Raw genomic sequence first — 13100 nt, forward strand, 5'->3', positions numbered from 1 at the left:
GGTACAGATCGTATCAGCCAATACAATGTCCATGAGCAAGGTGACCGAATGGTTCAGATCTTATCAGCCAATACAATGTCCATGAGCAAGGTGACCGAATGGTTCAGATCTTATCAGCCAATACAATGTCCATCAGCAAGGTGGCCGAATGGTTCAGAGTTTATCAGCCAATACAATGTCCATGAGCAAGGTGGCCGAATGGTTCAGAGTTTATCAGCCAATACAATGTCCATCAGCAAGGTGGCCGAATAGTTCAGAGTTTATCAGCCAATACAATGTCCATGAGCAAGGTGGCCGAATAGTTCAGAGTTTATCAGCCAATACAATGTCCATGAGCAAGGTGGCCGAATAGTTCAGAGTTTATCAGCCAATACAATGTCCATGAGCAAGGTGGCCGAATAGTTCAGAGTTTATCAGCCAATACAATGTCCATGAGCAAGGTGGCCGAATAGTTCAGAGTTTATCAGCCAATACAATGTCCATGAGCAAGGTGGCCGGATGGTTCAGAGTTTATCAGCCAATACAATGTCCATGAGCAAGGTGGCCGGATGGTTCAGATTTTATCAGCCAATACAATGTCCATGAGCAAGGTGGCCGAATAGTTCAGATTTTATCAGCCAGTACAATGTCCTTGAGCAAGGTGGCCGAATAGTTCAGAGTTTATCAGCCAATACAATGTCCATGAGCAAGGTGGCCGAATAGTTCAGAGTTTATCAGCCAATACAATGTCCATGAGCAAGGTGGCCGGATGGTTCAGAGTTTATCAGCCAATACAATGTCCATGAGCAAGGTGGCTGAATGGTTCAGAGTTTATCAGCCAATACAATGTCCATGAGCAAGGTGGCCGAATGGTTCAGATTTTATCAGCCAATACAATGTCCATGAGCAAGGTGGCCGAATAGTTCAGATTTTATCAGCCAGTACAATGTCCTTGAGCAAGGTGGCCGAATAGTTCAGAGTTTATCAGCCAATACAATGTCCATCAGCAAGGTGTCAGAGTTTATCAGCCAATACAATGTCCTTCAGCAAGGTGTCAGAGTTTATCAGCCAATACAATGTCCATGAGCAAGGTGTCAGAGTTTATCAGCCAATACAATGTCCATGAGCAAGGTGGCCGAATAGTTCAGAGTTTATCAGCCAATACAATGTCCATGAGCAAGGTGGCCGAATAGTTCAGAGTTTATCAGCCAATACAATGTCCATGAGCAAGGTGGCCGAATAGTTCAGAGTTTATCAGCCAATACAATGTCCATCAGCAAGGTGTCAGAGTTTATCAGCCAATACAATGTCCTTCAGGGTCTGGGTCTGTACCCAACTTCTGCCTTTCTCCCAAGTTGGACTGAAAAATCAGACAGCCTCTCGTCATTCAGCTGAGATGATAAACTGAGGTCCCATATGCAGCACGCAGTTGGCTCAATGAAAAATCAAACAGCCTCTCGTCATTCAGCTGAGATGATAAACCGAGGTCCCATATGCAGCACGCAGTTGGCTCACTGAAAAATAACCCATGACAACAAGAGTGCTGTCCTCAGGCAAAAGTCTGTAGAAGAAATCCACTCTGATAGGCACACAAATATATATGCATGCACTCAAGGCCTGACAAGCACGTTGGATTATGCCACTGGTTAGACATCTGCTTAACAGACATGGTGCGGCGTGTACAGATTTGTTCAAACGCAGTTACGCCTCCTTGAGAAACTGAAACTGAAAACTGGGCAACCCGAAACAGGATCTTCATGAAGCTAACCTAGTTGTGCAATGTTTGTGCCTGATATCACAGACTGAAACTGAAACTGAAAACTGCACAACCCGAAACAGGATCTTCATGGAGCTAACCTCGTTGTGCAATGTTTGTGCCTGATATCACAGACTGAAACTGAAAACTGCACAACCCGAAACAGGATCTTCATGGAGCTAACCTAGTTGTGCAATGTTTGTGCCTGATATCACAGACTGAAACTGAAACTGAATACTGCACAACCCGAAACAGGATCTTCATGGAGCTAACCTAGTTGTGCAATGTTTGTGCCTGATATCACAGACTGAAACTGAAAACTGCACAACCCGAAACAGGATCTTCATGGAGCTAACCTCGTTGTGCAATGTTTGTGCCTGATATCACAGACAGAAACTGAAACTGAAAACTGCACAACCCGAAACAGGATCTTCATGGAGCTAACCTAGTTGTGCAATGTTTGTGCCTGATATCACAGACTGAAACTGAAACTGAAAACTGCACAACCCGAAACAGGATCTTCATGGAGCTAACCTCGTTGTGCAATGTTTGTGCCTGATATCACAGACTGAAACTGAAACTGGAAACTGCACAACCCGAAACAGGATCTTCATGGAGCTAACCTAGTTGTGCAATGTTTGTGCCTGATATCACAGACTGAAACTGAAACTGAAACCTGCACAACCCGAAACAGGATCTTCATGGAGCTAACCTCGTTGTGCAATGTTTGTGCCTGATATCACAGACTGAAACTGAAACTGAAAACTGCACAACCCGAAACAGGATCTCCATGGAGCTAACCTCGTTGTGCAATGTTTGTGCCTGATATCACAGACTGAAACTGAAACTGAAAACTGCACAACCCGAAACAGGATCTTCATGGAGCTAACCTAGTTGTGCAATGTTTGTGCCTGATATCACAGACTGAAACTGAAACTGAAAACTGCACAACCCGAAACAGGATCTTCATGGAGCTAACCTCGTTGTGCAATGTTTGTGCCTGATATAACAGACAGAAACTGAAACTGAAAACTGCACAACCCGAAACAGGATCTTCATGGAGCTAACCTCGTTGTGCAATGTTTGTGCCTGATATCACAGACTGAAACTGAAACTGAAAACTGCACAACCCGAAACAGGATCTTCATGGAGCTAACCTCATTGTGCAATGTTTGTGCCTGATATCACAGACTGAAACTGAAAACTGCACAACCCGAAACAGGATCTTCATGGAGCTAACCTAGTTGTGCAATGTTTGTGCCTGATATCACAGACTGAAACTGAAACTGAAAACTGCACAACCCGAAACAGGATCTTCATGGAGCTAACCTCGTTGTGCAATGTTTGTGCCTGATATCACAGACTGAAACTGAAACTGAAAACTGCACAACCCGAAACAGGATCTTCATGGAGCTAACCTAGTTGTGCAATGTTTGTGCCTGATATCACAGACTGAAACTGAAACTGAAAACTGCACAACCCGAAAGAGGATCTTCATGGAGCTAACCTCGTTGTGCAATGTTTGTGCCTGATATCACAGACTGAAACTGAAACTGAAAACTGCACAACCCGAAAGAGGATCTTCATGGAGCTAACCTCGTTGTGCAATGTTTGTGCCTGATATCACAGACTGAAACTGAAACTGAAAACTGCAGAACCTGAAACAGGATCTTCATGGAGCTAACCTAGTTGTGCAATGTTTGTGCCTGATATCACAGACAGAAACTGAAAACTGCACAACCTGAAACAGGATCTTCATGGAGCTAACCTAGTTGTGCAATGTTTGTGCCGGACCCACAAGGGTCTGTCCTAGGTCCTGTTCTTTTCGTGCTGTATGCGGCTCCTGTGTCGGATGTCATCAGTCATCATGCGATGTCGCATGAGAGCTTTGCTGATGACACACAACTTTATCAGTCGGCTTCCATAGCTGAATTTGATGCACTGGTGACTCAAACACAGGAGTGCATTGCTGGCCTGAAGGACTGGATGACTCTCAACAAGCTGCAATTAAATGATGATAAGACTGAATTTATGATAACCTGTCCAAAGAAGTTTCGTCAACATCCTTCCTTTCCTGACTCTGTTCTGATCAATAGCACACCTGTTTCACTTTCTCCCTCTGTTCGCAGTCTTGGTGTAATCCTGGACCAGTCTCTTTCCTTCCAACAGCACATTTCGAATATCTGTATAGTTGCCTATTTGGAACTGCGTAGAATCAGCTCTATCCGCCACTATCTCTCAACTGATGCTACCAAGACACTTGTATGCTCTCTGGTTCTCTCAAGATTGGATTACTGCAACTCTCTTTTGGCCGGCCTTCCCAAATACCTGTTAGACAGACTCCAACGAATTCAGAATAACGCTGCCAGACTCATTTGCAGAGCTTCTAAATTTGACCATGTTTCTCCCCTCCTTCAGTCTCTCCACTGGTTGCCTGTTTCTGATCGAATAGACTATAAGCTATCCACTCTGACCTTTTCTGCAGTCAACGGATCTGGCCCAAAGTATCTTTCTGAACTCATCCATATCTATACCCTGTCTCGCCAGCTCCGTTCTTCCTCTGATACTCGACTTCTCAGGATACCTCACGTCAGAAGTAAGACCTATGGGCACAGATCGTTTTCTTTTCAATCGCCAAAGACGTGGAACAAGCTCCCTGATAACCTCCGTCATTCTGATTCCCTCGCATCTTTTAAATCTCGTCTCAAAACTCACCTTTTCCCTCAGCAATAAGTTCAATTGTGGCAGGTCCACAACTACATGCATGTATATGAATGTGTATTGTGTGTGCATGTGTTTATGTAAGTTTGTGCCTGCCTATGTGTGCGTATGTGTTAGGGTAGCTGTTAGATACACATGTATGATAAAATGTATGTATGCAGTGTGCGTGCGTGTCTGTGTGTGCGTGCGTGCGTGCGTGTGTGTGAGTGTGGTCACATTTTGGTGTGTGTATGTAACATAGATATAATGTTTTATGTTATCAAAAGCGTTTTTGTAAAGCACCTAGAGCAGATTTCTGGATAGTGTGCTATATAAGTATCCATTATTATTATTATTATTATATCACAAACAGAAACTGAAACTTAAAACTGCACAACCCGAAACAGGATCTTCATGGAGCTAACCTCGTTGTGCAATGTTTGTGCCTGATATCACAGACTGAAACTGAAAACTGCACAACCTGAAACAGGATCTTCATGGAGCTAACCTAGCTGTGCAATGTTTGTGCCTGATATCACAGACTGAAACTGAAACTGAAAACTGCACAACCTGAAACAGGATCTTCATGGAGCTAACCTAGCTGTGCAATGTTTGTGCCTGATATCACAGACTGAAACTGAAAACTGCACAACCCGAAACAGGATCTTCATGGAGCTGACCTCGTTGTGCAATGTTTGTGCCTGATATCACAGACAGAAACTGAAAACTGCACAACCCGAAACAGGATCTTCATGGAGCTGACCTCGTTGTGCAATGTTTGTGCCTGATATCACAGCAGAGCAGACACTGCCTGGCAGACTCACAGTGACAGTGAAGCTGTTGTCGACGGCCAGCCAGGGGGAGGAGAGGTCTACAGGGGGGGTTGTTGGCACAGGAGTGGTGGTGTTGGCAGGCGATGTGGAATTCCCCGTGGTGGGGTTCACCATAGTTGTCGTCGGCACAGCTGCACAGCACATGGAATGCGTGTTCACGTGTGTGTGTGTGTGTGTGTGTGTGTGTGTGTGTGTGTGTGTGTGTCAGTGAATGCAGCTACACACTGTTTTGGGGATGCAGTAAATCATGTGTTCAATGGTCTAAGTGTGTTGATTCCTTTGTCCTTTGTTTGATGTCTATAAAGAGAATGTAGCTGCACATTGTTTTAGGATGCTGTGAATGGTGTGTTCAAAGGTCTAAGTGTGTTGATTCCTTTGTCCTTTGTTTGATGTCTATCAAGAGAATGTAGCTGCACATTGTTTTAGGATGCTGTGAATGGTGTGTTCAAAGGTCTAAGTGTGTTGATTCCTTTGTCCTTTGTTTGATGTCTATCAAGAGAATGTAGCTGCACATTGTTTTAGGATGCTGTGAATGGTGTGTTCAAAGGTCTAAGTGTGTTGATTCCTTTGTCCTTTGTTTGATGTCTATCAAGAGAATGTAGCTGCACATTGTTTTAGGATGCTGTGAATGGTGTGTTCAAAGGTCTAAGTGTGTTGATTTCTGTGTCCTTTGTTTGATGTCTATCAAGAGAATGTTGCTGCACATTGTTTTAGGATGCTGTGAATCGTGTGTTCAAAGGTCTAAGTGTGTTAATTCTTTTGTTTGATGTCTTTCAAGTGAATGTTAGCTACCTCAACATTTTAGGACACTATAAATCATGCTTTCAATACTTTTGTTTCACTTTTTAAAGATAATTTTTTTTACATAAGAGATATTAGAAAAACAGGATTGAATAAATGCAACTATACTTCATACTGGGACACTACAAATCGTATATTCAAAGGTCTAAGTCTATTTCTTATAAACCATATATTCAAAGGTCTAAGTCAGGTTTTTTAATTTTTTTTTTATTTAATGGCTTTCACTATAAGTGATATTGGACAAATAGGGCTAAAGGAGAGGCAGCTATACCCACAGTGGGATACTACATACCATGTGTTCAAAGGACTGAGTTTACTCTTTACTTCAATGTTCTCCACTACAAGTGAAATCAGACAACCTAGATGCAGGCAAACTTCATGAAACCATCCAGTCATACTTAATACACAAATGCTTATAGCCAAAGGACACTATACAAATGAACATTATCATCACTATAATCATTATTATTATTGATCAGCCTGTCTAGTTCCAGTCACACAATTCCATCAAATCAACATCAAGGTACACATAATGAAATTCAGAAGACTTTTGAATACTGTGCAAAACAACCCTGTGAAGAAATGCTGACATTTTTTGGAGGAAAAATCCAAATTTTCAATGTTTCATTAATGCAAAGATGTACAGTTATTTTCTTTACATTCCGTTAAGTTTGTATAAGTGGTCACTGGCATGTAAGTTCAAGACTTTTTAAGAGCTGTCACCAGTATACCACTGTATTATTCCCATGCTGCTGCTGCTGCTGTGTGTGTGTGTGTGTGTGTGTGTGTGTGTGTGTGTGTGTGTGTGTGAGAGAGAGAGAGAGAGAGAGAGAGAGAGAGAGAGAGAGAGAGAGAGAGAGAGAGAGAAAATGTATGTATGTAAATGTTCCCAGTCTTGGCCAACACTTGTTTTTCTAGCAGGAAAACTGTTCCCAAGCACAATCAGTGCAACGTAGATTCAAAACTGTACATGGTAAAATTCTTGACCGACAAAAGTTCTGTCATAGCTCAAACAATGGATTTCTGTCATCTGACGAAAAAACTGCACCCATGCGAAAACCAGGACAACATCGACACGCAGGTTAGTACAACATGGCACTGCTGTTATGCTCCACTCACCACAAATTATCCACTTTTCCAATACCCCAGAAACATACTAAGTCACAGGCTACCACCCTCAACAACTACACACTGGACAATGCCTCCACCAACAACAGAAACTGAAAACAGTTTTACAAAAGCAACATGGTCTCTATTATGCACAAGACATTTCCACTTTGACTTCACATATACAATGTATCTTCTTCATATTCTTCATTTGTGGGCTGCAATTCCCACCTTCACTCATACACATGAGTGTGGCTTTTATGTATGACTGTTTTTACCCCGCTATGAAGGCAGCAATACTCCGTTTTCCGGGGTATGCATGCTGGGTATGTTTTTGTTTCTATAACCCACTGAACGCTGACATGGATTACAGGATCCTTAATGTGCATATTTGATCTTTTGCTTGTATATACACACGAAGAGAATTCAGGCACCCTCCAGCAGGTCTGCACATATGCTGACATGGGAGATTGGAAAAATCTCCACCCTTTACCTACCAGGCGCCGTTACCGAGTTTCAAACCCAGGACCCTCAGATTGAAAGTCCAATGCTTTAACTACTCAGCTATTGCGCCCGTTATACCATGTATCTGAACAACATGGTTTTCAAAGATAGAACTGTCCATTTCGCCATCAAATATAAGTTCGTAAGAATGGAAAGATTTTACAGACAAGCAGCACTTATCCAAGGCAAATCTATTTCTCACAAAGCAAAACCTTCCTGCCTCTTCTCTAAGCTCACACACATAAAGAAATAAACAAAACACAACAACACACACACACAAAACAAAATAACCCATTAACCTGACAACAAAACCCCCCAGCAAACACCAGCATGAACAAATCTGGAAGCATCAAGTAGAATCCGGTTTAATCAGCAACAACAAAAAAAGAAAAAGAAAAACAAACCACCAAAAGCAACATCAACAACAACAACAAAACCACATCTAAAAACATAAACCACCAATATCAGACAAACGTTCTCTCTGTGTTCTCTTACCGTCCGGTATGTCCAGACATGGTGTGGGATGGAATAGAAAAGCCAAAGGTTGACCAGTTTTACAAACAATTCATTTCTATCTCCACCTGTTCCGTCTTTTGACTCCACCCTCCATCCATGATTTTTTTCTTCACATCTGTCTCTACCTTACACATACAATGATGCATACACAAACACCACTCTATCCAATCACTGTCTGTACCTTACACATACAATGATGCATACACAAACACCACTCTATCCAATCACTGTCTCTACCTTACACATACAATGATGCATACACAAACACCACTCTATCCAATCACTGTCTGTACCTTACACATACAATGATGCATACACAAACACCACTCTATCCAATCACTGTCTCTACCTTACACATACAATGATGCATACACAAACACCACTCTATCCAATCACTGTCTCTACCTTACACATACAATGATGCATACACAAACACCACTCTATCCAATCACTGTCTCTACCTTACACATACAATGATGCACACACAAGCACCACTCTATCCAATCACTGTCTCTACCTTACACATACAATGATGCATACACAAACACCACTCTATCCAATCACTGTCTCTACCTTACACATACAATGATGCACACACAAGCACCACTCTATCCAATCACTGTATCTACCTTACACATACAATGATGCACACACAAGCACCACTCTATCCAATCACAAGTCTGCACTGTTTTCTGTCTGTCTCTCACACAAACATACAATTACAAACACACACCACTCTCCCTCTCTTTCTCTGGACTCAACCTGTTTTTACACACACACTTACACACAAACACACACACACACAAACACACACTACACACATACATACACAAACACACACACACACACACTTACACACAAACACACACTACACACATACATACACAAACACACACTAACCCCTGAATGAACAGTCCAAATTTATGATTAGAATAGTATGCCATTCCACAGGTATGTACTTCTGGAGAAAAAGCATTTTTCTTCACAATGATCAAGATACAAATACCTCTGAAACTAAATATCCAAACCATGATGACGATGATGACAACGATGATGATGACTCAGATTACACAATGAAAAGAATTTCCTTCTACAGACTTTGTTGCCCAGCTTTTCACCAGCCAGCAACACTTCACAGCTTCTCTTTCAACAGGCTTCAAGTCCAGTAGTGAAAGTGAAAAGCAAAGACAAAAGAAATAGATATTCTTTTTCTCTCACTTACGTCCAAACAGACATTAGAAATAGCAGAAAACACACACACACACACACACAAACACACACAAACACTATACCTACACATACATGCACATATACCCACCCACCCACAGACACACACACACATTTCTCTCCACAGCCCTCCAAAACGCACACAGTCTCTCTCTCTGTGTCTCACTCACTCACCCATCGAACCACAAAACAACAACCAACCAACCAAGCAACCAAACAACAAAGCCACCCACTTGTGGTGGTGGTGTTGGCGAAGATAAAGGAGCAGTCAATGTTGGCAGGCAGGGCTTTGAGCAGGGCCTCCTGCAGCGAGTCGACCACCGCCGCCTGGCACTGGAAGGGCACATTGGTGCTGGCCGCCAGGTATAGTACAGACTGCTCACACAGCACACACAGTCAGACATGTACACACACAACACACACACATTTCAAAATACACACCACACCCACACATGTACACACACAACACACAGACATGCACACACACAACTCACACAGACTTGAACACACACACACACACACCGCACACAATGTACACACACAACACACACAAAGAGACATGTACACACACAACCCACACAGACTTGAACACACACACCGTACACCACACACACACACACACACATATGTACACACACAACACACACACAGAGACATGTACACACACAACTCACACAGACTTGAACACACACACACACCACACACAATGTACACACACAACACACACAAAGAGACATGTACACACACAACCAACACAGACTTGAACACACACACCATACACAAACATGTGCACACACAACATACACAGAAACATGCACACACACACACACACACACACACACACACACACACACACACCACACACAGACACACACCTCACACACCCCTACATAGACACATACCACACATACACACTCTACACACACACACACACCATACACAGACACACACACACACACCATACACAGGCACAGACACACACACACACCATACACAGACACACACCTGACACACCCTACATAGACACATACCACACATACACATACCACACATACACACACCACACATACACATACCACACACACACACAATACACAGACACACACCTCACACACCCTACATAGACACATACCACACATACACACACCACACACACACATAAAAGCCAACCCCTGTCAAGTGTTTGCAGGAACAATCAGGAAATTTGGTAGGAACACTCGACGGGCGTAACAGCCGATAAGTGAAAGTGTTGGACTTTCAATCTGAGGGTCCTGGGTTCAAATCTCGGTAACGGCACCTGGTGGGTAAAGGGTGGAGATTTTTCTGATCTCGCAGGTCAAAATATGTGCAGACCTGCTGGTGCCTGAACCCCCTTAGTGTATATATGCATGCAGAAGATCAAATACGCATGTTAAAGAACCTGTAATCCATGTCAGCGTTCGGTGGGTTATGGAAACAAGAACATACCTGGCATGCACACCCCTGAAAACGGAGTATGGTTGCCTAAATGGTGGGGTAAAAACAGTCATACAAGTAAAAGGCCACTCGTGTGTGTACGGGTGAACGTGGGAGTTGCAGTCCACAATGAAGAAGGAGAAGAAGAAGGTAGGAACGCTCGGACTCCGAGCCACATAAGCAAACACACATTTTATTTTCAAAGCATACAAACACTTGATTTAGCCACATTCTCTCTTGTTCGGGGAAATGATTAAGCTGATTGATCCACTCAATGCTGTTTCAATGTAAACATGCACACTATTAGCTGAGCATCATCATGTAAGACCAAGATTAGAAATGACTGCCCTGGCCTGGTGATTGATAGGACTAGAGTGTCCAGATAATGTCATGACAGGAAAGCATGTGACCATGCTATGAAGTCAAAACTGAACTCGTCACATCGATTTTGACGTTGGTGTAATGTCAGAGCAAACTGTGATCAAGCATAACAAAATACAGCGAAATCATAACAGTTGACATCTCTGCCTCACAAAGATAATAATGATATGAAATCCTCTTCTTCTATATTTTCGAGTGGAATATTCCCCTTCTAACCTGTAGGGATGTGATTCCCATAAAAGGATTTTTTTTCTTCTAAAATTATGTTTGATTTTAATGTACAGACCATGACACACTAGCCCAGATTCTGGCAGCAGAATGATTCCTGTCCTGTGCACACACTATTCCCCCAGAGGTCTATAACCTGTCCTGTTCTGTGCACACACTATTCCCCCAGAGGTCTATAACCTGTCCTGTGCACACACTATTCCCCCAGAGGTCTATAACCTGTCCTGTTCTGTGCACACACTATTCCCCCAGAGGTCTATAACCTGTCCTGTCCTGTGCACACACTATTCCCCCAGAGGTCTATAACCTGTCCTGTCCTGTGCACACACTATTCCCCCAGAGGTCTATAACCTGTCCTGTCCTGTGCACACACTATTCCCCCAGAGGTATATAACCTGTCCTGTCCTGTGCACACACTATTCCCCCAGAGGTCTATAACCTGTCCTGTTCTGTGCACACACTATTCCCCCAGAGGTATATAACCTGTCCTGTGCACACACTATTCCCCCAGAGGTCTATAACCTGTCCTGTCCTGTGCACACACTATTCCCCCAGAGGTCTATAACCTGTCCTGTGCACACACTATTCCCCCAGAGGTCTATAACCTGTCCTGTCCTGTGCACACACTATTCCCCCAGAGGTCTATAACCTGTCCTGTTCTGTGCACACACTATTCCCCCAGAGGTATATAACCTGTCCTGTCCTGTGCACACACTATTCCCCCAGAGGTCTATAACCTGTCCTGTGCACACACTATTCCCCCAGAGGTCTATAACCTGTCCTGTCCTGTGCACACACTATTCCCACAGAGGTCTATAACCTGTCCTGTTCTGTGCACACACTATTCCCCCAGAGGTCTATAACCTGTCCTGTCCTGTGCACACACTATTCCCCCAGAGGTCTATAACCTGTCCTGTCCTGTGCACACACTATTCCCCCAGAGGTCTATAACCTGTCCTGTCCTGTGCACACACTATTCCCCCAGAGGTCTATAGCCTGTCCTGTCCTGTGCACACACTATTCCCCCAGAGGTATATAACCTGTCCTGTTCTGTGCACACACTATTCCCCCAGAGGTCTATAACCTGTCATGTGCACACACTATTCCCCCAGAGGTCTATAACCTGTCCTGTCCTGTGCACACACTATTCCCCCAGAGGTATATAACCTGTCCTGTCCTGTGCACACACTATTCCCCCAGAGGTCTATAACCTGTCCTGTCCTGTGCACACACTATTCCCCCAGAGGTATATAACCTGTCCTGTCCTGTGCACACACTATTCCCCCAGAGGTCTATAACCTGTCCTGTCCTGTGCACACACTATTCCCCCAGAGGTCTATAACCTGTCCTGTCCTGTGCACACACTATTCCCCCAGAGGTCTATAACCTGTCCTGTCCTGTGCACACACTATTCCCCCAGAGGTCTATAACCTGTCCTGTCCTGTGCACACACTATTCCCCCAGAGGTCTATAACCTGTCCTGTCCTGTGCACACACTATTCCCCCAGAGGTCTATAACCTGTCCTGTTCTGTGCACACACTATTCCCCCAGAGGTCTATAACCTGTCCTGTCCTGTGCACACACTATTCCCCCAGAGGTCTATAACCTGTCC

General features: G+C 43.7%; 1 protein-coding gene across 4 annotated transcripts in view; it reads right to left on the minus strand.

Annotated features, from left to right (window-relative positions):
• The window catches only part of LOC143302233 (uncharacterized), an 88658-nt gene that overhangs the window by 49952 nt on the left and 25606 nt on the right, over positions 1 to 13100 (minus strand). For all 4 annotated transcript variants that reach the window (XM_076616812.1, XM_076616811.1, XM_076616808.1 and 1 more), the window contains exons 10-11: positions 9657 to 9798; positions 5260 to 5399 (exon numbers count right to left, since the gene is read on the minus strand). In XM_076616812.1, the coding sequence (XP_076472927.1) occupies positions 5260 to 5399; positions 9657 to 9798 (282 nt within the window). The remainder of the gene's footprint in view (positions 1 to 5259; positions 5400 to 9656; positions 9799 to 13100) is intronic.

This window comes from Babylonia areolata, chromosome 29 (assembly GCF_041734735.1).
Source record: "Babylonia areolata isolate BAREFJ2019XMU chromosome 29, ASM4173473v1, whole genome shotgun sequence".
Taxonomy (NCBI): domain Eukaryota; kingdom Metazoa; phylum Mollusca; class Gastropoda; order Neogastropoda; family Buccinidae; genus Babylonia; species Babylonia areolata.